The sequence below is a fragment of the Ochotona curzoniae genome, unplaced genomic scaffold, assembly GCF_017591425.1.
Source record: "Ochotona curzoniae isolate NIBS_2020 unplaced genomic scaffold, NIBS_Ocur_1.0 scaffold_4701, whole genome shotgun sequence".
Classification (NCBI taxonomy): Eukaryota; Metazoa; Chordata; class Mammalia; order Lagomorpha; family Ochotonidae; genus Ochotona; species Ochotona curzoniae.
In genome coordinates, this window is record NW_024467122.1 from 74,796,788 (window position 1) to 74,823,997 (window position 27,210).

General features: G+C 47.6%; 1 protein-coding gene across 2 annotated transcripts in view; it reads left to right on the forward strand.

Moving 5' to 3' along the window:
- Window positions 1-11,183: 11,183 nt before the first annotated feature.
- The window catches only part of BLM (BLM RecQ like helicase), a 59,264-nt gene continuing 43,237 nt past the window's right edge, over window positions 11,184-27,210 (forward strand). For both annotated transcript variants that reach the window (XM_040969550.1, XM_040969549.1), the window contains exons 1-7: window positions 11,184-11,515; window positions 12,654-13,348; window positions 16,151-16,313; window positions 20,001-20,122; window positions 23,045-23,177; window positions 23,487-24,136; window positions 26,515-26,706. In XM_040969550.1, the coding sequence (XP_040825484.1) occupies window positions 11,418-11,515; window positions 12,654-13,348; window positions 16,151-16,313; window positions 20,001-20,122; window positions 23,045-23,177; window positions 23,487-24,136; window positions 26,515-26,706 (2,053 nt within the window). In that variant the 5' untranslated portion in view covers window positions 11,184-11,417. The remainder of the gene's footprint in view (window positions 11,516-12,653; window positions 13,349-16,150; window positions 16,314-20,000; window positions 20,123-23,044; window positions 23,178-23,486; window positions 24,137-26,514; window positions 26,707-27,210) is intronic.

The following is a 27,210-nucleotide window of genomic DNA, read 5'->3' on the forward strand; positions in this document are numbered from 1 at the left end:
AGAGAGGAGGAGAGACAGAGAGGAAGATCTTCTGTCTACTGATTCACTTCCCAGCTGGCCACAGTGACTAGAGCTGGACCGAGCCGAAGCCAGGATCCCGGAGCCTCTTCCAGATTTCCCACATGGGTGCAGGGTCCCAAGGCTTTGGGCTGTCCTCGACTGCTTTCCCAGGCCACGTGCAAGGAGCTGGATGGAAAGCAGAGCCGCCAGGATTAAAACCAGCGCCCACATGGGGTCCCGACACATGCAAGGCAAGGACTTTAGCTACTAGGCTACTGTGCCGGGCCCAAGGGTAAAGTTTTTTTTACAGTGGAATGCCAACTAATGTAAAGGAAGGATCTACTGGTACAGTGCGATGGCTTAGTTTCTAAGTCCTCGCCTTGCAATTTCTGGGATCCCATATGGGTACCCGTTTGTATTCCAACAGTTCCACTTCCCATCTAGATGCCTGCCTGTGGCCTGGGAAAGGCAGTAGAGGATGGCCCAAAGCCCTGGGACCCTGCATCCACACGGTCTTATTTTTATTTGAAAGGCAGAGTTATGCAGAAGAAAGACAAAGAGATGTTCCAACTACTGGTTCACTCCACAAAGGTCTGCAATGCAGGAGCTGATGAGATCTGAAGCCAGGGGCCTCCTACAGGTCTCCCACATGGTTGTAGGTTCCCAAGGACTTGGACCATCTTCCTCTGCTTTGCCAGACCATAAGAAGGGGAACTAAATTGTGAGTGGAGAAGCTAGGACTTGAACTTAACTGTTACCCATAAGGGATGTTGGCATTGCAGGTGAAGGCGTAGCCTGCTTGCCATGGCACCAACCCCCAAGGCTTTCTGACTTACAAACTTTTTCTTGGTTGCTCTTTGCTTATATTCTTCCATTTTCATTTTTTTTTAAAATTCTCTTTTTAATATTGTTTAAATGGTTGAGAGGGATGCATGCCTATGTGGTCTTCTAGTTGATGGGGAAGTTCAGATACCAAGGAATGTGAGTGGAATAAGTGTTTCAGTCTTTTTTTTTTTTTTTTTCTTGTCCACAGGGGAGGAGGAGAAGGAGCCTGTCTTTGCTGTCAAACCACATCAGCACCTGGGGATGAAGAACATTCATTTGATGACACCTTAGAGCCCTCAGGTGGGGATGAGTGTTCCAAGGGTGTCGTTTGAGTGATTTTGATAGTTCTGAGAAGTAGTTGGTTTCATTGCTCCAAGGTTGAGAAAATCTTTTAAATGTCTACTGGTTGACAAAGTCCATCTTAGTGCATCCACAGACCCAGGAACATGCTGTAAAGGTTGGCCAGCAGGCTTGTCCACCTGTTTTGTTTTCCATCTTTTGACGAAGCTATTGATGTCCCTTTTTGGTCTATATGATCTGGCCAACACATCCCCTGTGCGCATTTGGGCGTGCTATTCACTGAACAGGCACCAGCAACTGAGGAGACCCAGTCTCAATATGTGCACTGCAAGATCAGACCCCACATCCTGTGGTTTTCCCTGTGGCCAGGGTCTGAATCCAGCCATCTAGATGGGGAGTTCCCCAAGAAACCTCACCTGGGGTGACCTCATACTTGATTCCTGAGTGCACCAGCTCATGCAGGTTCATGTTCAGTTTGTCACCTGTACCAGCCGATGCAGCTGCCTGGCCACTCCTATTGCAACCCCATATCATGCGAACCAATGGGTGTTGCAACCTAGCCTGGCCTGCCTACCTCAGATCCAGTTCTCACACATAACAATGAGTGCTGTGGCCTAATTTGGGCGACCCTCAATAACCCCCACTTGACTTGTCCACAGCCCTAGTTTTTCGTGGGTACTAGCCTTTGTTGCAGCCTAACCCTGCCCAGCCTGTATCCTATACAGCTCTCATTTATACGCATAGGTGCTGTGACTCAGTTTAACCTGACCTGGCTCTCACATATGCCAATAGGTGCTACCACCTTGTCCAGCCTGGCCCACCCCTAACTCTGGTTCTTGTGCTCATCAATGATAAGTACAGGCTAGCAGGGAGGTGCCCACAGTTCCCATGCTTGGCATGTTCCCAGCCCCAGATCTTGCGCCTGTCAAGGATTATTGAGGTCTAGTCTGATGTGACATATATCCAACCCTGGAACTTGCTAGCTGGTGCTACAGCTTAGCCCAAATTGGCCTGCCCCCAATACCAGCCCACCCCCCTCCCTGCTGTCATACTCACCAACGGAAGCAGCAGCCCAACAATGGAGCCCCAAAGTTCCCCTAGTAGGTGTGCTTCAGCCCCATATGAGATGGCCTACACCCTTTACTAAAAGGTGGTGCAGCCTGCCTCAGTTTGGTCCACCCCAAGTCCTAGCTCTTGCTGGCAAATGCAGCAGCCTAGTCCAGCCTGGGGTAATCCTAGCCCTTGTGTGAACTGGCAGGTTTTGCAGTCCTACCTGGCCTGGCCTGCATTGTGTCTTGGCTCTCATTCATGCAAGTGTGTGCTATGAACTGACTCTCCTTGGCCCATCCCCAGACTGGGCTCACATATATGCCAGTGGGTTGGACAACCCAGCCTGCTGTGTCCTGCTCCCATCTCCAGCTTTCATGCTCACCAGAGGGAGCTGTGGTCTAGCAGCAAAGTTCCCCAAGTTCTCCTACCAGGCCTGCTCCCAGCAACAGATCTCACATGTGCCGTTCAGTGCTGTGGCCTAACCTGACTGGCCTGCATCCATCTCAGCTCTCACCAGTGGTTGCTACAGCTCTGCACAGCCTGGCCTACTCCCAGATCTGGCTCTCATGTGACCTTGTGGGTGCCGCAGCTTAGTTCAGCCTGTTCATACCTGTTCTGGCTCTCGCAAGTGCCAGCGGGTAGTGGAGCCTAGCTCAGTCTGGCTCACTCCAGACTTAGTCCTTATGCATGCTAATGGGTGCTGCAGCCTTGACCAGTCTGGTCTACCCACAGCTCCTGCTGTCATACTCACCAGTGTTGGCTGCAGCCCAATGGGGGAGTCTCCAGAGCTGCGCACGCTGGCAGGTGCTTTGACCCAGCCTGGCATGGCCCCCCCACAGACTGAGCTCTCACTAGCAGTTGTTGCAGCCTAGTACAGCCAGACATGGCCCACACCTTGTCCTGGCTGTCTTGTATGCCTGTAGGTGCTAAGGCATTTTCTGCCCCATCCCTGACTTTTGTGCTCCCAGCAGGAGCTGCAACCTAGTAGGGCATTTCTCCAAGTTCCTCTGCCAGGGCTGCTCCCAGCACCAGATCTCACATGTACCAGTTGTGGTCCCACTTGGCATGGTTGGCCCTTAACCTCAGCCCTTGCATGTGCCAGAGGGCGCTGCAGCCTGGCCACACCTGGTTTCCCAGCCCCAACTCTCATGTCAGATTGGTTCTTGTTGAGTAAGCGCTGTGGTCCAGCCAGGCTTGGCTATTACCACCCCTAGCTCTCCTTATAAACTTATAGTCCCATAGAGACAAGCCCCCAATTTGTGTACAGAATCTGCCCTCCAAATCTGGTTCTCTTGCATTCTGGTGGTGCTGCGGCCTAGCCTGACATGGTCCACCCCCTTTGCCAATGCTTGTGGGTGGGTTCTGCAGCCTAACTCAACTAGTCATGCTCCCAGCCCCAGGTTTTGTGTACACTAGCAGGTGGTGGATAATGCTATTTAGCCCATCCCAAGTCTCCCTTGACCTGAGTCAGACATGCCCTGCGGTTCCTCCTCCCCTTTAAACCACTCTGTCAGCTCCCTCATCTACCTGCAAATTCAACGGCTTGATCTATGGAAGCCCCCAGAAGACATTCCTCCCCTGCCAAACATATCCTCAATTGCTCCCACTCCAGTAAGTCCCCAAACTCCCTGCCCCAGGCAATCTGTAGTGTTCCCCCTCCTCACCTGGGGTTGTGGGTGCCCAGGTGGCATTTCCCAACCCAGAGTTCCCACCTTCCCCACCTATAGAAAAATACTAAATAATAAGCAACTATGCTGGTATTCTGCTTTGTTAACAGTAATTGACACTAACCAGCTACTTAACCAGCTACTGACTTTTTTTTCCCAGCAGCGTAACACTTGTCTAGGTACAAGACAACCTAGGATGCCGCCTACAGCTGAGGCCTCCATTTTCTTACTGCCAATCTTTCAACATACTTAATATTTTACATGTGTCTCTTGTAAACAGCAAGTTTAAAGTCACTTACATTTTTCCTCACTTAGATTACTATTCTTTGTAACTAAAGCAATTTGTTGATTTACATTTATTATAACTAATACTTGAATTTAAACCTCTGTGTTTTTGTGTGTGTATGTGCTTTGCATTCTATTTTTCCTTTGTGTCCCTCTTTTGTGTAGCTTCCTTTGAGGCAAGAGTTGGTTTTCTTTTTAAAAAATGATTTCCTTTTTCCCCTTCTAACTAGATGTTAGTGCCACATGCTGCTTTTTATTTTTACCCAAGAAAGCACAACATGCGCATTTACCTTTTCCGTGTATAAAGCTCATCTGTGCCGTTGTGTTCCTCCTGGGGATCGAGGGCACAAGGCCTCTGTGTGCATTAACTCCCCACCTCCCTCTTCACTTTTGTGTTATTGTTGGAGTGTTATTTATTCACGTTTCACATTTTCATTTTATTCCATAGAAAAAAAGAGCTCTTCCTTTAAAAAAAAAATGTCAGAGACAGAGGTAGAGAGGGTGAAATCTTCCACCTGTTGGTTTGTTCTCCAAGTGACAACACCTGTCAGGTCAGAGCCAGGAGACTGTCACATACTGCCTAGGGTTGCTCTCACACCATGGTTCAATAGTTATGAGACTGACTGGTCTGTAAAAACAAAAAATATTTGCTGTTGACTCTTTATATAAAAGGTTTGTGGACCACTGCCCTGGGTTACTGCTGGATAAAGATAAGAAATTCTCAGGCCCAATGTGGTGGCCTGGTGGCTAAAGTCCTTGTTGTGAAAACACTGGGATCCCATATGGGCTTTGAGCAGGGAGCTGGACCAGAACTGGAGTAGCAAGACCCAAATCAACACCCAAACGGGACGTGATATTGCAGGTGGCAACTTTACCCACAATGCTATAGCACTGGCCCCCTTTCTCTTTCTTTAACATTTGCAATTTATTTGACATATGAAGGTAGACAGCTTTTGTCTGCTGCTTCACTCTACAAATGCCCACAATGGATAGGACCAGACTGGAAACTTCATCCAGTTCTGCATATGTGGTGGAGATCCAGTTACTGGAGCCAATTCCTGTTGCTCCCTCCCTGGGTCTTCACTGGTAGGAAATTGGAGTCAGAAACCGTAGCTGGGGTTCAGGCCCAGGCACCCCCATAGGGAACGTGGGCACGCTAATCACTAGATTACAGATGATCACATTTCAATTAAATTACCAGATGTTATTTAAACCTCCTCACCTCGTCCCATGCTTTTGTCAAATGAATTTTAGAGGCATTTTTGTTGAGTTTTGAGACATTCTTTTGGTGTTCTAATTGAAACTTTGTTAACCCATGAATTGGTGAAGAGTTGCTGTCTTCCTGATGTATAGCTCTCCTCATTTAAGGACATGAGATGCTTGTCTGTCCAAATTCGTATTTCTTCCAGTCATATTGGGTCGTTTTCTTTGTATCAGTTATGTATGTCCTTTGTTGGGTTAATTACTAGTTGTTGTAGTATTTGTCATTGCTATTAATTGGGTACGTTTTTAAAATTGTATTTTCTGGTTAGTTATTACTACTACATGAGAATACGTTTGACTAGAGGATTTATATTCATCTTTTATTTAACCACTTTTCTGAAGTTTTAATTATCCATTGTTGTGACTGCACTTTTTATGGATTGTGCTAATGTATGATCAAGTTGTCTGCATGTAATGATAATCTTCTATTTGGAGTAGTTTGCATTGGCAAAAGTATCCAATATGAGCGTGAACATGAGAGCAGTCTTGTTGGCCCCTAGCTTTGATCAGTTTGCCCATAGTGTAAAATATATTGGCTTTTGGTTTGAAATATTACCTTTTTTTTTTTCCTTTTTAAGATTTATTACTTTGCTTAAAAGGTAGAGTTACAGGCTAGGGTCAGGGAGACAGAGAAATGTCTTCCATCCTCTGATTCACTCGCCCAAAGACCACAATGCCTGGAGATGGGCTGGAGTGAAACCAAGAACTTCTTCCAAGTCTCACATGTGGGTGTAGGAACCCAAGGATTTAGGCTGACTTCTGCTGCTTTCCCAAGTGCATTAGTGAAGCAGGGAGCTGGGTCACAAGTAGAGAAGCCAGCCTTTGAACTGGAGGCCATATGGGATGCCAGCACCACAGGCTGCAGCTTTACCCTTTACTCCAGGTGCCAGCCCCTAAAAACACTTCTAATTCTGTGTATTAAATCCATTTGTCAGAAATGCTTTGAGTTTTATCAGATGCCTTTCAAAATTACTTTGATAACACATGCTGCTATTTGGTTCTATAGAAAAAAGCAAGAATTGGGACTGGCATTGTGGCATAACAGAGCCAGTGACTGAGGGCCCACTGCCATGGCTCAACTGACTCCAAGTGCCAAGATCCCATATGGGTGCCAGTTTGTTTTCTGGCTGCTCCACTTCCCATATAGCTCCCTGCTTATGGCCTGGAAAAGCAGTGGAGGGTGGCCCAAAGCCTTGGGACCCCGTACCTATTTGGGAAACCCAGAAGATCCTGGTTCCTGGCTTTGGATTAGCTGAGCTCCAGGTGTTGCAGACACTTGGGGAAATCTTTTTTTTTTTTTTTTTTTTAACTTAAAAAATAGCCTAAGACGCTATATTTGGACCCCTGTGAACCATCAGGGAGACCTGGATGAAGCTCCTGGCTGCTCGTGGCCAGCTGGGGGGTGAACCAGAAGATGGAGCATCTCTTGCTCTCTTTCTTGTTGTTTATCTTCTCTCTGTAACTCTGACTTTCAAAATGAATAAAGAAATCTAAATCCAGTGAAACTAATATAACTGGGAAGGACCTGGGGTTCCTTCCAGTGGGATGCTGAGAGTTGAGTTTTTTCCCAGCCATGTGTCCATGAGCCAAGTACTGAGCCATGCACCAAAGGGGGGAGTGCAGTCCTGCAGGGGAGTACGCCTCAAGAGAAGCAAATCCCTGCTCATCTGATCATGCTGGTTTTATTATTTGGTTACATTCATGTGTCCATCAGTGGTTTCACTTGATGTTTTACCCCGTTTATGTTTCTGGGATAACCCCTGGTCATTGGGATAGACCTTTTAAGGCATCCTCTCTCCTTTAACATTTTTTGTTTTCTCCAATACGTATTGACTGAGTGCCAGACGCTGTAGATTACAAAACCAGCAACCCATATTGTACCAGCACTTACAGTCTGATGGAAGAAATAGCCCACCAGGCAGTCACCAAAGTGAATGCTGTGGTAAACACTGCTGTGGGAAACCATTTATCTTTATGGTTATTGCGCTTGGCTTTATCCAGCACACAGTACTGCTCACAGTCTGCCAAACACCGTTCTCAGTGCCCCCCAGATACCGGTTTGCCTAGCAACCACATGAAGTGGGCGTTAAGTGAGAAGGCTGAGGTGCCAGGAGGTCAGGGAGACGTCCAGGGACACTTGGTGGTAGGCGGCAGAGCCAGGGTTAACCGTGTCGTTTGTTCAGAGCCCGTGCTCTGTGCCACTGGCAGCCTGCTGTCTCAGTAGGGGGTTCACCTAAGGGAAGTAATGAGCAGATCGTCTGGACGGATCTGTCAAACAAGGGCTGAAAAAAGGCATTAGTTCACTCCCCAGGTGTCTGCCACAGCTGGATCAGGCTGAAGTAGCAGCTAGAACTCCATCCGAGTCCCCATAAAAGTGGCAGAGTCCCAAGACCTAGAACCATTATCTGCCTCTCAGGGTGCGTTCACATGAAACTGGATTGGAAGTGGAATAGTTGGGATGCAAAAATCAAGAGGTAGCCCAGCTGCTGCACCAAACATTTTCATGGGGAAAAATATTTAATTTAGACTTATTTATTTATTTGGAAAGCAAAGTTATAGAGAGATGCCTTCTGTCTGTTGATTCACTCCTCAAGTGGCTGCCACAGCCAGGGCTAATCCAGGCCAAAGCCAGGAGTCTGGAGCTCTATCCTGGTCTCCCATAGGGGTGCAGGGGCCCAAGCACTTGAGCCATCTTCCATGCTTTCCCAGGAGCATTAGAAGTTAGGCTGAAGTAAAGTAGCACATGTGTGGAATGTTGGCACCAGACGCATTCCACTGTGCTGGTCCCTTAGAAGTGTTTTTGGGGGCCAGGCCTGATAGCCTAATGGCGAAAATCCTCTTTCATGTGGCTGGAATCCCATATGGACATCAGTTTGTATTCCAGTTGTCCCACTTCCCATCCAGGTCACTGCTTGTGGACTGGGGAAGCAGTAGACAACAGCCCAAAGTCTTGGGACCCTATACCTGTGTGGGAGACCCGGAAGAAGCTTCTGGCTTCTGGCTTCGATCAGCTCAGCTCTGGCTCTACCTGTTGCAACCACTTGGGGAATGAACTAGCAGATGTAAGATCTTTCTGTCTCTCCTTCTCTGTAAATGTGACTTTCCAATAGAAATCAATAAAATTAAAAAAAAATTTTTTTTTTAAGGTATAATAACTCCTTTAAGAAAGGCATAGTGGATAGAACCAGTTCCTGTGATGCTGGGAGCCCATATAGATGCCATTTTGAGTTCCAGATCCCTGCTAATGGCCGGGGAAGAGCAGCAGCAGATGACCTAAGTGCCTTGTCCTTACCACCCACATCGAATACCTAGAAGAAGTTCCTGGGTGCTGACATCGATCTAACCCAAACTCACCCAGTGAGCCCATCTGGGGAGTGAGTCATCTCTCTCTCTAACTCCAACTTTCAAATAAATAAACACACCTTTTTTAAAATGCATTTTTGTATTTTACTTTTGTTGTACTTAGTTGCATGTTTTCTAGTTAGTAGTCTTTTTCCTTAGTATTATCCCCTTTTTAAAGACTTAGTTATTTATTTGAAAGGCCAAATAACAGGAGGCAATCTTTCATCTGCTGGTTTGCTCCCCAAATACCTACACCATCCAGGACTGGGCCAGACCAAAGCCAGTAACTCTGGCTCTCCCAGAGCGTGGCATGTGCACAAGCAGCCACGCCATCCCCTGCTGCCCCACTGGATGCACATCAACAGAAAGCTAAATGGGAAGTGGGGCTTGCCAGCATCCCAGGTGGCAACTTAACTGCCAGGCCAGATGTGCCACTGGTCCTCTGTCTGTGAGAGGAGTCCCCTGTATCTGCAGTGCTTCCCGTGCACCGGCTCTGGGTGGTTTTCACACCATCTCTTCCCTGATTTCTTTGATTTCGTCCTCTTCCCCTCTTTGAAAATGGTTTTCTAGCTGCTTTTGTTCAACTCAGCACATTTTAAAATCAGCCTTGTGCTGATTTGTGTTGTTTTGTGTATGTAAAAGAGAAGTATAATATGCCAAATTACCCTTGTGATTCTGGTGGTGAGTTGAATTCAGGAGTTTGGTTTTAATCTTTGGCCTCTTACTGCTTTGTGCCTTTTCTTTTGTGTTATAAAGGGTTTTGCCCATCTCAGTCCTTTTTCAGTTAGTTTTCCTTTTGTCTAATCTTTATTATTGTTGGTGAACAGTTTTTTTCCAAATATCTGACAATTTTATTAATACTTTAATGGAGCACTTTGTATCTCAATATTCAAGTTTTTAAAAGATTTATTTTATTTATTTGAAAGACAATTACAGAGGGAGATAGAGGGAGGAAGGGAGATCTTCCAACAACTGATTCTCTCCCCAAATGGACACAACAGCTGGAGCTGGACCAGGCTGAACCCAGGAGCCCAAGGACCTGGACCATCCTCCATTGCCCTCCCAGGCCCTAAGCAGGGAACTGAGTGGGAAGTGGGAGACAAATTGACACACATATAGGATACTGGCACATGTAGGTGGAGAACTAGCCAACTACACCATTGTGCTGGCCACGCAAGTGACTACTCAATCACTGTGCCACATGCTCACTTCTTATTTTTTTAATTGATACTTAGTTGTCATATTTTGGGGGAACAGCACTGGTATTTTCATGCATGAATGCAATGTATAATGATCAAACCTGTGTAACTAACGTAAGTATAACCTCAAATGTATTATTTCTTTGTAAACATAGGCTTCTCACTTATAAATGAAACACAAGCTATGTGGAACTTGTAGCTTCTGCAGGTTAACACAGAGCATTGTTAATCCCTGCTCCTAAGGTTTGTGGCACAGGTAAGGGTAGGTCTTCCATAGAATGACTGGCAGAGGGCTTGTCATCTGCAGGTGAAATGAATGCTTCTGCTGTGCCGGTGGCAGCTTCCTCTCATCCATAGTTTTGTGTGTATTTTTGTTTTGTTTTGAAGATTTGTTTTTCGGACCTGGTGTGGTGGCATAGAAGCTAAAGTCCTCGCCTTGAGTGTGCCGGGATCCCGTATGGTCGCCTGTTTTAATCCTGGCAGCTCCACTTCTCATCCAGCTCCCTGCTTGTGGCCTGGGAAAGCAGTCAAGGACAGCCCAAAGCCTTGGGACCCTGTACCCACGTGGGAGACACAGAAGCGGCTCCTGGCTTTGTATTGGATCAGCTCAGCTCCAGCCTTTGCAGTCACCTGGGGAGTGAATCATCGGATGGAAGATCTCTGTCTCTCCTTTTCTCTGTATTTCTGACTTTGCAATAAATAAATAAATCTTTAAAAAGTTTTTTATTTGGTTTTCTTGGAAAGGCAGATTTACAGAGAGAAGGACAGACAGAGAGAAAGAGTGAGCCCATCTGCTGGTTCACTCCCCAAGTGGCTGCTGTGGCTGGAGCTGAGCCAGTCAGGAGCCAGGAACTTTTTCTGGGTTTCCCATGCAGGTACAGAATCCTGAGGCTTTAGGTTATCCTCCCATTGCTTTCCCACAGGCAGGGAGCTGGAAGGGAAGTGGGGCATCTGGACTCAAACTGGTGCCCATATGGAATCCTGGCACATGCAAGGATCTATCTCGCCATTGCCCCAGTTTTAAAGTGGCCTTTAAGGTTTGTTCTGCTGGGCAGGAACTCAGCGACCGCCACGTTAGTTCCCCCTGGGGTAGAGGTGCTGAGTGCACGTTTTCTGTCAGCTGAACACGGGTGATCAGGACCCGGTGACCTCTTCCCCACCTCCCCATCCTGTGCCACACTTCTCTCAAGCCATGTCCCATTTTCCTGGAAGCCCTTTCCTACTAACCGTTTGCTACTACTTTTGTTCTGTTTTGCTGTGTGAGGAAGAAGGGAGGAGGAGCCGTTTCCTTCATCAAGTGAGCCTTCAGGTCAATAAGGATGTGCAGTTCAGATGTCACTAAAATACCCAAGGAAGTCTGGTTGCTGTGAGCACGGTGAGGACAGTGCCTGCATAAAGCACCAGATCCTCTCTTTCCGTCAGGAAGTCTTGTGACTGACGGAACCCTGACTTTACTGATAGCTGTCTTCCCTCACTTTGTAGAGTCATGGCTGCTGTCCCTCAGAATAACCTACAGGAGCAACTGGAGCTGCACTCAGCCAGAAAACTTAACAACAGGTCAAACCTTTCCAAACCCAAAGCTTCGTAAGTATTGCGCGTGGCTTTCTGTCGTATGTGTGAGATCGCTCCCTCTCTCTCATTCTGCTCATGAGGAAATGAAGTGACAGCGTTCCAGGCTTTTCCTGCCTGGCAAATTAATAACAGAGTGACTTGGCAGCACTAGCTAATAATTTATCCAACATCTCTATTGAGATCCTGGCAACATATTTTCCTAATAAAGATTGGCTGGTAAATGAATTTTTAAAAAGATTTATTTATTTTTATTAGAAAGTCAGATTTATGAAGAGAAAGAAAGACAAAAAGCTTTTCCATCTGCTGGTTCACTTCTGAAGTGGCCACAGTGGCTAGGGCTGAACCGATCTGAAGCCAAGAGCCAGGAGCTTCTTCCTGGTCTCCCACACAGGAGATCCAGGCCTTGGGCCATCCTTGACTGCCTTCTTAGGCCACAAACAGGGAGCTAGAAGGGAAGTGGAGCAGCAGGGTCATGAATCGTGCACATACGTGCGCGTGCAAGGCAAGGATTTAGCCACTGAGTGATCATGCCAGGCCCCAGAGTATCCTTGTAATGCTCTCCTGCTGGTTAGGATGTTTATCAAGATGTGAACACCGTTCCGGGCACCTGACTTTACAGGCACCACTGACCTTCACGTCCCTGAGTCTGGCCAGCAGCCGGACCTGGCCTCCTTTATGTGTCCTTCAGGTCTAGGCAGAGCCTGCCGCTTTAATTCTTTTCTTTTCTTTCCTTTTTTTTTTTTTTTTTGCCTTATAATCTTGATGAGCAGAGCAAAAGTAGCCACATTGGTTTCCTTCCTTTTTCATTTAACACCATTGCTTCCCCCTGGAGAGGGCTGCGTTTAAGTACTTCACTAAGTAATAATACCACCCTGAAAATGAGCTCATGAGAATGGACCTGAAAGTCTCAAGGCTCAAGAATTCGCTTCTCCGTGGGAAGCACCCAGAAAGAACACAGTGTGCTTTCACTCCCTCAATACATTTTAAAAATCAGAGCCACGTGGATCCTCTGCTCATTTACTCATTTCTAATACAAGTAATATAATTGGCCATAGACATTAGTAAAATAAAAATTGTTTTATAGTTGGTGGCTTTTTTTTTTTTCTTTAGATGAATCCATCTAATTCAATGTCTTTCCATTGCTTTTTAGAGGTTTCACTTTTAAAAAGAAAACCTCTTCCGACCACAATGTATCTGTAACTAGCTTGTCAGTAGCCAGGACGCCTGTGTTGGCTGAGAAGGATGTCAATGTCACGGAGGACTCTCCCTTCAGCGAGCTGCAGTCCCACACTGCCAGTCAGCAGACGAGGATTGGCCACTTCTTTAAGACTGTCCCCACAAGCCAGCAGACCAATAGCACTGAGGCACCCGCGCCACCATGGCCTGCATCACAGCCTCCCCAGCCAACATTCTGCACTCCCCAGAATGTGCTGGTTGCAAAGACGCCCCGCAGCACTGTCCTCAAGAAACTGGACTTCAGCTCCTCCCCAGACTCGCTCAGTGCCCTCCACGGCTGGGACGATATGGATGACTTTGATACCTCCAGGACCCCAAAAGCACTTGCCACACCCTCCAGAAAGCCTGGGATAAAAGTAAGCACAGCTCAGAAGCCAAAAAGAGCCAATAGGAACATTTGTAAAGCCAGTACCACAAGGGCCGGCTCAAGCCCTGCCTCCCTGGCCTGCAAGAAGGTGGACTTCACTAAGGAAGACTGGGGAGATTCGAGTTGGTTGGGTGGCAGAGTGATTTGCATCAGTGATGATGATGATGACCCCATTTCCCAAGTGCTAATAGAAGATTCTCAGGAAAACCAGTTGCCGGAAACCGACATGGGAGATAAAAAAGGTAAAATGGACCGTTGTCTCTTGAGTTCAGTGTGGTGATTGGCTCTTCAACACAGGACTGGGCATTGAGAGCAGCAGTGAGCCTGCTAGAGCTCAGGGAACTGTATGCTGTATTAAAGTGCTTGTTCTTGTTGAATGTGGCTTTGGGCCACATTCTCGAGGCAGGTCACATCGCTGAAACAAAGGGTTTAATTGTGCTGGTGTCATTTTTTCTATCAGTATCAGTGGTAGCTCTATGGCTTTGCACATGGAGACAGTAAGGTCTACAGGGTGATAACAGCTGGCTCATGGTAGAATTGCAAATGAAACCAAGCCTTTCATGGTATGTGGTTGCTATATGACTTGGTACCCTCAGTTGTGTACTTGTTGTTGATGCATAGTGTGATCTCGTGGCCTGGTTCCAGTACGGGCACGTGGTACTTAATGACAGGGTATGTCCTGGGGGAAGGCATGGGTGAGCTATGCCATCACTGCGTGACATCAACGGAGGGACGTGTGGGTGAGCGATGCTGTCAACTGCATGACATCACATTGTCCTTCCCAAACTTGGGTGGTGAGGGTGGGCGTAGCCCACTGCACAAGTGGACCTGGATGGGGGCGGCAGGTATGACCTGCCACCAGCAGGTGCCTCTGCTGAGCACTGGAAGCAGCTTTATAAACATAGAACAGGTACAGTAACAGTATGACATAAAAGGTAAATGAACAAACAGAACAGTGGGGCACTTTCTGTGACTGGCACTCACAGTGCTGGAATTTGCTCCAGTGAGTCAGCGAGTGTGAAAGCTGAGGCCGCTGCTCTCTGCTCCCATAGACTTTCTGAGTGCTGTGTGCTCTGCCTGCACCCAGTTCAGGACACACTAACTATCAGGGTTGTGGTTTCCTATGTAACTATGTGGAATACCACTGGAAAAGTCCTCCTGAGGCCACAGTACTCTTGGAGTTTTTGTTGCCATGGTCGAAGGAGTATACTATAAAATGACAACGGGCAGAAGTCTGGCGTGCTGGGGCTCAAGGCGCAGCTCCACTCCACCACAGCTTCTTGGGGATCCACACCCTGGGGCCACAGTGATAGCTTGTGTCATTGGATCCCCGATGCCCACATAAAAGAGCTGGCTAGGGTTCCAGCTCCTGACTTCCACCTACCACAGCCCCGGATGTTGTGGGCTTTTTGGGAGTGAGTCAGCAGGTGAGAGATCTTTCCGCCTCTTTGCTTGTCAAATGAGAAATAAGATTTTCTAAGATAAGATGCCTTGAAAATAGGCATGCATAAAAAATAAATAAATGTAATATACCAAATGCACGAAACACTAATACAGTTGCTTATTATCAAATATGTGTTATATTATTGTGGTCAGTATATACTGCCCCTAATTGTATGAGCTATACTTGTAAATACTTGGAAGCACAGAAAGTTTGTTTAAAGATTTATTTGAAAGGCAGAGAGCTAGAGCTTCCATCTACAGTCTTACACCCCAAATGGCTGCAGTGACTGGGGCCAGACCAGGTCAAAGACAGAGATAGAAAATGCCATTAGCCACTTGGGTGGCATGAGCCCAAGCACCCTGATTGACTTCTGCTGTCTTCCCAGGCAGACTGGTAGGGAACTGGATGGGAAGTGGAGTATCTGAGATTTGAACTGGTACTCATGTGGGATGCAGGTGTTGCAGGAGGAAATTTAACTTGCTGCTCTACAATGCCAGTGCCCACAGTAGGCTTGCTGACAGCAGCATCTCCCCAGAAGCATGGGTAGTATGTATGCACTGTGCTACCATGCTGCCACCTGCCACACTGCCATGTTGCGGCATTCCGGCAGCTGAGGGATGTCTGAGCTCCCTTGTTACCTGCCACGTACATGACCTGTTGCTGTGTGGCCCATGAATGTCATAAAAAATGGCATGCAGCACATTTCCCACTTAAGCCTTATAGCTACTAGATACTCAGCACTTGACTGAGCTTAGCCAGTGGTGGCATAACCACCTTACAAGAGAATTGTAAATATGAGGCTGAACATTCTGAACACGTGAGAGGACTGAAACTGTGTGGCTGTCACTAAAAGTGTGAAAGTGACCTGAGAGCAGGCCTGGTCTTGTGCCATCCTGTGTGGCCTGGAGGTCCTGCGGCAACCAGGTCCTGTGGCTGAGGCGGTCACCTGTGCAGGCGGCCGCCCCTGCTCATGCTCCTGCTACACTTAGTTGTTCACTGCAGCTATGTGCGAATGCAAGTAGAAAATAACAAAGTGTGTGTGTTGACACTAGGCGGGGATCACATGATTTAAGGAGAGATAGGCAGGAAAATCCCTGAGCAAATCTTAGGCCTCAACCCCAGACTTCACCAGACTTCATCCAGGGGACTCTGTAACCTGATTGCTGTGCACGTGAGAGGGTTGTCAGGGCTTGGGCCAGGGGCCCTTTCTGCCACCCTTCCCCTCCCCCCCCCCCGTTTTTTTTAAGATTTGTTTATTTTTATTGGAAAGGCAGAAGATGAGAAAGATCTTCCACCTGCTGGTTCACTCCCCCAAGTGGCCACAATGGCCGGAGCTGAGCTAATCCAAAACCAGGAGCCAGGAGCTTCTTCCAGGTCTCCCACGCAGGTGAAGGGTCCCAGTGCTTTGGGCTGTCCTCCACTGCTTTTCCAGGCCACAAACCAGAATGGGAAGTGGAGCATTCTGGATATGAACAGGTGCGCATATGGGATCCCAGCACATGTAAGGCCAGGACTTTAGCCACTAGGCTACTATGCTGGGTTTCCTTTCTGCCCTTTTAATCATCAGAAGGACTTGTGTTGATCTGCTGCTTTCCTTCAGATGACAGTGAAGACCAGAAGCATTCGGAGGTGATGGAGTCAGATTGCACTAAGGAAGTCCCACCTGTCGATCTGGATGATGACAATTATGATGTGGATTTTGTTCCGCCCTCCCCGGAAGAAGAGCTCTCTTCCACCACCTCTTCCTCTTTGCGGTGCTCTAGGTAACATGTTGCTGCAGCATGTTTATTGCAAGTTTGGACAAAAGCATCAAAATGTCTTATTTATATATTTTATTTATTGAGTTAATAGTAGTTTAAAGATGTATCATCTCATCATTTCCGCATAGTTGATTTTTGGCATGACTGTATTGCTGAAAATAGCAATATTTGACCATTTCATTTGGCATTCACTAAATTTTAGCAAATGAGTGATGAGATTGTTGTCATTATGTACTGTCACGAGCAAACTTTCTCCGTGACTGGTGGAGAGTGTAGATTCCTGTCTGCCACATTTCCCGCATCCTGAGCTCAGCTCCAACCCCTCGCAGTGGAGTGGTGTATTATTATTGCATGCATGTCATTTGAAGAGCAGCAGATCCCTGAGCGTACCCTCAACAGGGAAGGAGGCCAGCGTTGTATGTGTTTCCCTCGGTTTGTGTTTTAACAGAAGCACTGAGAGGTCTGACAGGTAGAAGAGACAAGTAGAAGAGGAGTGTTTTCTGTTGAATAACTGAACTAAGGAACCATTAGCACCCTCTCTTTCTCAGCATCATAGCAAGCTGTAACGCCAAGCGAGGTCCTTAGAGAGTCCAAGCCCATAATCTCCTGAGTGATACGGGCTGGGACCAGCATAGCACCTTCCCCTGGCCCTCCTGGCTTCCTGGTGGAGGCTTGGCACCCGTTATAACCAGCATTCTACATAAGAGTGAGGAAATGCTTGTAGTCCCCCAGTTCCAACAAAGGAAACAGAGTATTTGCCCATGTTTGGTTTTCATCCTGCTCCACATATGTGTTTGATTTTTGCATTGTTGTAATGTATATGTAACAATAATTTCACATTCTGCTGCTTTTAACGTTTTTCAAAACTTTCCCCATATTGTTGCATGATTTTCTTCTTTGTAATAGCTGTGTAATTTATTAGGTTGTCATATCATAAATAACTTTACCTGCATTTTTTTAAAGATTCTTTCTCTCCCCCCACCCAAAGAGTTACAGGGAGAGAGGGAAAGGCAGAAAGAGAGACTGAGAGATCTTCCATCCACTAGTGAATTCCCCAGATGGCTGCAACAGCCAGGCTGAAGCCAGGAGCTTCATCCGGCTCTCCCACCATGTGGGTACAGGGGCCCAAATGCTTGGACCACCTTCAGCTGCTTTTCCCATTCCATGCCCTGAGCGGGGAGCTGGATAGAAAGAGAAGCAGTCAGGTTATGAACCAGTGCCTGTTGCCACAGACAGCAGCTTTACCCTATAGAGCTACAATTCCAGCTTCTACCTACGTTTTCAGCAGTTGGAAAAGTGATCATTTCTGATTGATTTTCTTTATTTTCCATTGCAACCTAATACACAAGTTTTCACAGATGATACTTTGGTTTATGTTAGGTAGACATTTAAATTTTTACTACTATTTATTTATTTGTAAGTATTTAAAATATTCATATATTTATTACTTATTTAATGCTGACTGTGACCTCACTTTTCCAAGATTGATTGATCAGACAATAAAAAGAGACATGGGTTTGTTTCCTATATTCCAGATTTCTTTAGTTGGCACTCAATTCTCCATCTATTGGCCCCAAATGACCAATTCTGCTTTATCTCCATTTATGCCCTTTTGCAATAACCCTAAAGTTTCAGTGAGCCTGATGAGACAAAATGAAAAACATTGCTGATAATATGACAGTTTTCTTTAATTACAATATGTTATCATTTAAAAACCAATATATTGTAGGCGTGGAATTGTAGTGTAGCTGGTTAAACTGTTGCCTGCAATGCCAGCATTCCATATAGGTATTGATTCAAGTCCCTGCACCTCCACTTCTGATCCAGCTCCAACTAATGCACTTAGGAAAACAGCGAAGATGGCCCAAGTACCTGGAGCCTGGCCACACCTGGCCTGGTACTCTAGGCTCCTGGCTTTGGCCTGGCCCAGCCCTAACCACTGCAGACTTTTAGGGCATGACCCAGTGGAAGATTCTCTGAGTATCTCTTCCTTTCAAATAAATATTTAAAATTTTTAAAGATCTAGTATATGCCCTTGTCTTGATTTAGTTAGAATATTGTATTTCAGAATCCTGCTTTAGGAGAATACAGTTGATCCTGGGATGCCAAGCTGATAGAATTGTCTTTTAAAATTTTTCCCAAACCTGTCTTTCAAGGCTTGTTCAAATTCCACCTCCGTGGAGAAGCTTTCTCAAATTCTATCAAGTGCTTTCTTTGTTCAGCTTTCCACAGGACCCTCAATCATTTAGTATTCATTGGTTTTGCTACTTTTAAAGTATTTTATTTACTGATTGTGCATTTTAAGATTTGTTTATTTGAAAGAAGCAGTGACAGGACTTCCAAGCACTGCTTTACTCCCAAAATGACTGCACCAGTCAGAGCTGGTCTGGGCCAGGGCAGAAGCCAAGAATCAACTCCTTCTGAGTCTCCCCTGTGGATGGCAGGGGCCCAGGTATTTGGGCCATCATCTGCTGTCTTCCCAGGCATGTTAGCAGGCACCTGAGTTGGAGTAGCTCTGGGATTCAAACCAGCACTCTGATCATAGATGTGGGTATCTCAGGCAGGAGCTGTACCACAACACCAACCCTCTTTTTATATGTTAATATATTTTTGTGTAATATGTATGATTTAATTATTTGAACATAATATGAGAAGTTGGAGTAAAATGCCTTAAAATTTTAAGAAGAAAGGGGCCTGGCACAGTAGCCTAGCGGCTAATGTCCTCACCTTGCATGCACCAGCATCCCATATGAGCACCAATTCATATCCCGGATGCTCCACTTCCCTGCTTGTGGCCTGGGAAAGCAGTGGAGGAAGATGGTACAAGGCTTTGGGACACTGCTCCCACGTGGGAGACCCGGAAGAAGCTCCTGGCTGCTGGCTTCAGATTGGTTCAGCTCTGGCCATTGTGGCCACTTAGGGAATGAATCAGCGGGTGGAAGACCTTCCTATCTGTCTCCCCTCCTCTCTGTATATCGGCCTTACCAATATAAATAAATAAATAGGGCCCGGCATAGTGGCACAAGTGGTTAAGGTCCTCGCCTTGCACTCCCGGGATCCCATATGGGCGCCGGTTCTATCCCGGCAGCCCCGCTTCCCTTCCAGCTCCCTGCCTGTGGCCCAGGAAAGCAGTCGAGGACGGCCCAAAGCTTTGGGACCCTGCACCCGTGTGGGAGACCCGGAAGAGGCTCCTGGCTTCAGATCGGCATAGTATCGGCCGTTGCGCTCACTTGGGGAGTGAATCATCGGACGGAAGATCTTCCTCTCTGTCTCTCCTCTCTGTATATCTGCCTTTCCAATAAAAAAAAAATAAATAAATAAATCTTTAAAAATAAATAAATAAATATTTTTTAAAAAGAAGAAGAAAGAAAAAAGAAAGGAAACACAAATTTTTTAATTGAGAGAAGGTTGAATACCCCTTCTCTCTAACAGATAGCTATGGGCCTCTGAGGATTGTAACTGACAGGGTGATATTAGAATCAGGTGTTCAGGAAAGGGCACCATGAGAAAGCTGAGGACTCTGGGATTCCAAGGTGGGGAGAATGGGGTCCAGCTTCAAGAGGGGTTAGAATGGAAGAGGTAGGAAGCCATGCCCCTGTTGTCTGTGATTTGTCTGGCCAGTTGTAAAAGAAATGATGCGTTTGTTTGGCTTGGCATGAGGCCTGATTGGGTCAGAGTTTTGCTTTGCAGTGTGTTAAAGGACCTTGACACCTCACACAAGAATGGCCTGAGCACACCAGAAGACACTTTGTCAATTCCTGAGAAACGGACCCCACCAGAACCTGATCCAGGAACCACAACAGGCTGTGAAGGTACAGAATGTTTTAGATGAGGCGCATAATGCAGCTACTTACTTTGCATGCACCGTAAGACTGTGTTTCAGCCTGTGACAGTGTAGCACAGAACAACAAATTGACGGTCTCCTTTGTTCTGCTGTCAAAGAAGCATCCTGATGGGTGTCAGCATGTGCTAATCTTGTCCTCTGATGAGCTTCATTCTGTCTCAAAGATGCTGCTTATCAGGCCAGCACTGTGGTAGAGCAGGCTAATTCCCCATCTGTGGTGCTGCTCCACTTCTGACCTAGCTCTCTGCCAAAGGCCTGGGAAAGCAGCAGAGGGTTGCCCAAGTCCTTGAGCCCCTGAATTCATGTGGGAGACCTGAAACAGACGCCTAGCTTCATATCAGCTCAGCTCTGGCCTTTGCTGCCATTTGGGGATTGGTAGCGAACGGAAGATCTCTTTCTGTTTCTCCATCTCAGTAATTCCCAACTTTCCTTTAGAGAAGAAATTCTTACATCTACTGACTCACTCCCCAAGTACCTGCACTGCCCAGAGCTGGGCCAGGCTGAAGCTAGGATCAAGGACCCTGTCCGGGTCTCCCTGTCGGGGGACATACATATGCATGTGTGTTGCATGGTCTGTACATGGTGTTTGTTTCCTCTGAACTTCTAATTTTTGGTCTCTGAATTTTTTGCGGGAGATTTTCTATCCGATGGCCTGTATTCAGCAACCTTGCAGTATTAACAGAAGTCTCACACTGACCGTTTCCTGCAGTTTCTGTTAGCCTCATTTTACACACCGGGAACTCGGGTGGGCTGGCTGCATGAGTCAGACGGCAGTAGGCCTGCGACCCCAACCCAGCAGCTTGCGCTGATAACCTGTGAACCAAGCCAGCTCTGTGTCGGTCATTTTCACTGATAAAGACGGTTAGCGAGGACAGGGGCAAGGACAGTCCTGCAAAATGTCCCTGGGGGCCTTCCTCTTTGCTGACACCAGTCCAGTTGTCGTCACTTGCTTCTGCCTGTCAAGTCACATGTCTCTCCCTTGCCCCTGTGCGTGCCAAAGGCCTGGTCGTGGGACTCCAGAACATCCCAAGGGCAAGGAGAGATGCAAACCCAGTGTAGAAGCAGCCCTCCTCCTCCTTTTCTTCCTCTTTCTCTTCCTCCTCTTCTTCCTGATCCCCACACTACACTGTGGCTGTTTAATTTTTCTCCAGAAGCATGAGGAAAGTTACACTCAACTGGCTTGGTAGTTGTGAAGCAGGTACACGGCTGTCCTTCCCTGAGTGGGAGACGTTGTGACCTGCAATTCTGCTATTCCCTTTGGGGAAGTATATGCACTAAAGTGGCTGATAGGGCTACCTCCGTAATTGTTTCCTTTCCTTACAGCTCACAAAACAGCCACCTGATAGCATTTCTAGAATTTTTCCTTGTAGTGATATCCAGACCACCAGACTTTAACTTTGGGCAGGCCCTGTGAAATGTTTCTGAAAGCATTTGCAGGAGCATCATTTGCATGGCTTCACGGGGCTCCGTGCTGTGGTTCCTGTCGTTGCACTTTCAGTGGCCGGGCTCCAAGCCTAGCCCAGGGATCTTGTTTATGTCCTGGGGTGCAGCCTGCCAGACACTGCCCCCTACTCTGCAGCCTCAGGACCATTCTCCTCGCCTAGAAAATAGAATCACCTGGGGGCCTGCCAGTGCGCTGGCCCCCTCATGGGCTGCTGGCCCATTTGCCTCTGTCCCTGGTCATCCCCCGTCTATTTGTTCCTTCCTCTGCCTCTGCCTGGCGTCCCTCCATGACTGCTGTTCCCCCAGCAGGCTGTTCTGGCTTCTCTTGCTCCTTGGAGCTTTCTCTTCCCTGTGGTTCTTGTGAGCTCCTGAGAAAGCAGCTTTCCCCGCAGCCTACCACACTGAAGGTGGAGCAGGCATCTTCTTGCTCATCACTACCCTGAACTGCCTCTTTACTGCATCTAGAACCCCAACTGGCATGGCCGTGTAGTCCTTCTGTCCAGCTCTGTTTAGAGCTGGCACCAGCTGGCTGCATTCCATGGCACAGGCTTCACCATCAGCATTTCTCTCCTCTCTCTGGCTGTCTCTCATCTTCACCCCTCACTTCCTTCTTTCTGTTTTCTACCTTCCTTAGTGTCTCAAGTTCTTCTTCCTTGTGTGGGGGCAGGGAGACCAGCAGCAACCTGTCATGCCGGTTAAAAGCAGAATTTCCCTTTCCCAGCTGGTCTACCACAATTCCAGAGCTGGGACCAGCTTTATGCTGCAGCATGTCAGGCCGCCACTTAAACATGACTGTCTCATGGCAGAGTTCCATTCTGATCCAACTCTCTGCTGATGCTAATGCCTGGGAAAGCAGTAGGTGAGAAAGAAAGTGCCTGGGCTCCTGTCACCCATGTGGGCAACCTAGGTGGAGTCCACAGCCCCTGGCTTTGGCCAGGCCCACCTCTGGCTACTAGATCCATGTGAGAAGTGAAGATCTCTTTCTGGGCGTATCCTCCCTCTCTGTGCCACTTAAAACAATTAGTCCATCTTTAAAAATAAAATCAAAATTTCCCAGAGCTGATTCCCATTACATCACCTCAGCTCAGATGTCCACGGATGGAGTCGGGAAAAGCAGAGCGAGGGGCTGCCATCAAAGGGAAGCCTGGGGACGGGCAGGCCAGGCAAGGGGGCCTCTGGCCCAGCTCACCCTTAACTGCACACTTTGGATTGACATAGAAATATTTACACATGGAGTTACTGAACAATCACGGTAAACTGAAAGAGCTTCATGCCTTCCAACAACCTTAGTTACCCTAAGAAAACTTACTGTCCTGAGATTCAATGGAAGTACTCTGATGATACAAAATAAAGACAGTCTGTTTCTGCGACAATGTGTGGTTGTTTACAAGCTCGTTTTTCCATACTCTGTACTTTTCATGGTCTAAGGTCTCTCGTTGCCTTGTAGCTGGACAGGCACGTGTGCGGCAGCAGCTGCTCCAGGTGATGCATCACATCTGTGAATTGGTTGACACCATCCCCACCGAGGCACTGGGAACCCTGGAGGGCGGGAGTGAGCTGCTCCGGCAGCGGGACACAAGGTACTTTTATGTCGTTCCTTCCCAAACATGTCTTTCAGTGTTTCTAGCCCCCTCTTCAGTCCAGAGCAGACAGAGCTAATGGTCAGCTTTCTGGCCTGCACATTGCGTGAGGGTGCTCATCATGTGGCTCTGTTATCACTGTATTCACTCGTCAGACCATTCCCTTAGCATTTGGATTCAGACTCTCAATAGGGAGTGATGATGTGTTTTGCTACAACTTCTGTTCAGAGTGAAAACTGAGGTTGCACTTTTGTGGCCAGCCGTGGTAGACTCCTGAGTTTAACAGGCTGTTCTCTTTTCTCCCTTTAGAAGGAAGCTGCTGGCTGAAGCAGGTTTTGACAGAGACGAGCCCCATCTCCTGGATTCACTGTGGAGAGTCGGGCCCGACTCCCTGGGGAACTCTGTGCACAGCGATCCCTGCCCCTCAGCAGCTCCTGCGAAGGCGCTCTATTGTCCACGCTTCCCCTCAGCTTCTGTTTCCACTGGGAAACGTTTGACCACTGGCCCAGGAAAGATGGACTTCTCAGCCCCTACAAAGCATCTCTTCGAAAGACCCTCCTCGAGTTCCCATTTACAAAAGTCCTTTGTGGGCAGCAGTCCCTTGTGGCCTGAAATCTCTAGAACCCAGAAAGGCAGTGAGGGCCGCTCTTTCCCAGGAAGCATGCTCACCAGCACTGCGGTGAAAGACCAGCGTACACACACGGCCAGGAACGCCCAGGCCGCCTGTGTCACTGACAGCTTTGATATTGATGACTTTGATGATGACGATGACTGGGAAGACATCATGCATAGCAAAACCACAGCCAACAAGTCGTCCACAGCCGCATATCCCCCTATTAGGGAAGGGAGGCCGCTGAGGACAGCATCCGAGAAACTCTCCTTGGCCAAGAGCAACGGGCTTACAGTGGTGCCCACAACCCCCTGCGGACACTTCTCGGAGTCCATTCAGAATGACGCTGGTAAGCTTAAGATCAAGTGAATGCTTCTGTATTATGGGAAAACAGGACTGTCCAAAGCAGCAAATGTGTAATACAAGGCCATAGCAAGTCAGGGTGGCCTGCAAGCCACATTGCTTCTATGCAGATTTCTACTGATAATATGAATTACAAATCACACTTTGAAAGGCAAGTTGCTCTTTTGTCTGTGCCGCAGCTGTAGTTTTAGATAGTATGTAATTATCACCTATTGTAGTAAAGCTCCAAAGTCATTACAAATGTGCCTTTCAACTAATGGGTCTTTAGCCTCAAAACAATAAAGCTTGAGCTCAGGAGGGCCAAGTTTTTGATGATTTGGGAATGGAGAAAAGAAAAGATGAATTCTTAGCAGCCAAAACTTGATTAATGTATGACATTGGGGATCAGTTTGCCCACCAAAGATTGACTGATTGGTTTGAAAAGCAAGATGAGTCTTATAGCTTCTGGTTTTCTCCTCAAATGGCTATAATAGCCAGGGCTAGGCCATGACAAAACAAGGAGCCTGGACCTCCATCCAGGTCTCCCATATGGACGGCAAGACCCAAGCACTTGGGCCTTCTTTTGCTGCTTCCCTAGGTGTGTTAGCAGAGAGTTGGATTGGAAGCAGAACAGCTGGGACAGAAACAGGCATTTATATGACATTGCTGGCATCACAGGTGGTGGCTTAACATACTGAGCCACAGCACCAGCTCTAGGGAACATGTGTTATGTCTTTTTTTTTTTTTTAAAGGCAGAATTAAATAGATTGGAGAGATCTGCCATCCACTGGTTCATTCCCCAAATGGCTGCAACAGCCAGAGCTGAGCCCAAGAGCTTCTTCTGGGTCTCCCATATGGATGCAGAGGTCCAGCCACTGCCGTCATCCACTGCTTTCCCAGGTCATTGGCAGGGAACCGAATTGGAAGTGGAGCAGCCAGGACTTGAACATGCACCCATATGAATGCTGGCTCCACATTTGGAGGTTTAAGCTACTATGCCACAGCAGTAGCCCCTGCTTAATGTCTTGAAAGGATAAACTGAAGCCATATGAGGCAGTAGAGTCAGAAATTTCCGGATGTAGTTCAGTGATTTCCTTGTGCCGTTTGGGTCTTGCAACAGACATGCGTTGCATGCTTGCCCTGTGCTGTGTACTGTGTGAGCTCTGGTTACATCCTGGTGTACAAAGGAGTAGTGAGCAGTTCCTGCCCTTTGGTGCTCACAGTATAAGAAGAGAGAAGCTGCGGGGGAGTGAGGTTAGCCACTGTAAAGGCTCCAAGGAAAAGCCCAAATGAATGCACAGCCTTACCACAATGCTGTGAGGCTGTCACAGGATGTTTCTTAGTGAAAGCGAACTTCTACGTGCCAGGTTACGTAAAGCGCAGCCCTTGCTGCTTTTGCCGCTGGCAACTTAACACCTCGGAAGCTATTCTGACAGTCATGCTGCTGACCTTTCAAATAACCATTAATTTATTTTTGTGTCATGTTAGAATGTGTCACACTTGACGTTGGCAATTATGTACGAGACAATGGGGTGTTGGGTTGGAGTGGGTGCCAGGGCTGGCACGAGCGCATGTTGCTTTCTGTGCTGAGTCCAAGTTACGACAGCCAGGGAAGGAGTGAAGCAGGATGAGCGTGAGAGATGCGAGGGAAGGAGAGCCAGGCAGCTCAGAGAGTCCCCAGCGAGTGGGAATGCTGGATCGCCAGCAGTGGGGACGGCAGGTGTGGAAAGGAGGTCAGGCAGCCGTTTTCAGACTCACTGGGCCTGGAGTGTCAGAAGCAGCCAAGTGACACCAAGTAGGGCTACAGAGGGAGGCCTGGCGTTCTCCGCATGTGGGCAGTATTGGAGGCCCGAGGAGTAGGAAGGCCTCAGACTGGGGAAGGAGCCCCGGGAGTACCGGAAAGGCTCCCGTAGGTGCAGGACAGACAGGCTGAGTGCAAGCCAGGAAAGGGAATTTCAGGCCAGTAGAAGAGCTGTGGATGCTCTCAGGGTCAGGGGAGAAGGGGTTGTAGAATCTGCAGGACTTGGCAGACACTCCTGCAAGGGCCAGGCCAGGCGTGGGGGTGGGCTCTGAGCTGGGTGGCCAGCGGTCACTGTCTATGCAGTGTTTTCTTTCAAGGACTAGAATGCTTTCTCAAACCCAGGAAAGAGGGTTTTGATTGTTTTCACCATAAAGCAATGATTAATGAGAAGAGTTAAACACAGCTTGCAGGCAATAAGGACGAGTGTTGAGACATCACGTGGTACCCCATAAAGAATGGGTCAGTCAGAAATTTAAAAAGAAGTGAGCCAGGGGAGGCTCTGTGAGGAAGAGGAGGGCTGGGACTGACTAGTTACATTACATCAGTGCACTCAGTACCTCTTAACATTGATTGTTTTCTCTCAGACAAGCAGACGCAAAGTTTAACCTCCAGAAATGTGAAGCATGAACGTTTCCAGAGTCTTGACTTTGCCCATACAAAAGACATGATGAAGATTTTCCACAAAAAGTTCGGTCTGCATCATTTCAGAACGAATCAGCTAGAGGCCATCAACGCCGCTCTGCTTGGGGAGGACTGCTTCATCCTGATGCCCACCGGTAGGTATTTTTAGACAGGAATTGGCAGCAATTCCCTGGCAGATGTTCAATGAAAGCCCTTCACAGAAATGGAAAGCACGTCTCCCCAGCATCTCTGCCACCGAGGGACCTCTTAGACCTGCTGGGTGAGAGGAGGAACACGTGCTAGTTACCTCAGCCTTGCACCCCCATGGTTAGCGTGATTGTGTGGACAGCCCCCCAAGATCTTCCAACTCGACACCCTTCGTGTTGAATTAATCTAAGTGTTTTTCCTTGGTAAGTTTTCTTTGCTCCAGCCTAAATAAATCTAGTAAGTGAGGTGGACTTGATGCAGGCTGGTGTTGACGTGGTGAACAAATTTGGCAGCTCCAGGGTGTGGCTTGTATGCAAGTCAGTATGGCAGAGGCTTGGCCCTAGCTCCTCCTGTGTGGCTTGAGGAGGTTGATATTAACAGTCCTGCTCCCCAGAGGGCCACAAGGATTAGGTGAAAAGCGCTTGTCCCAGTTTGGGGGAGTCCAGGACCTC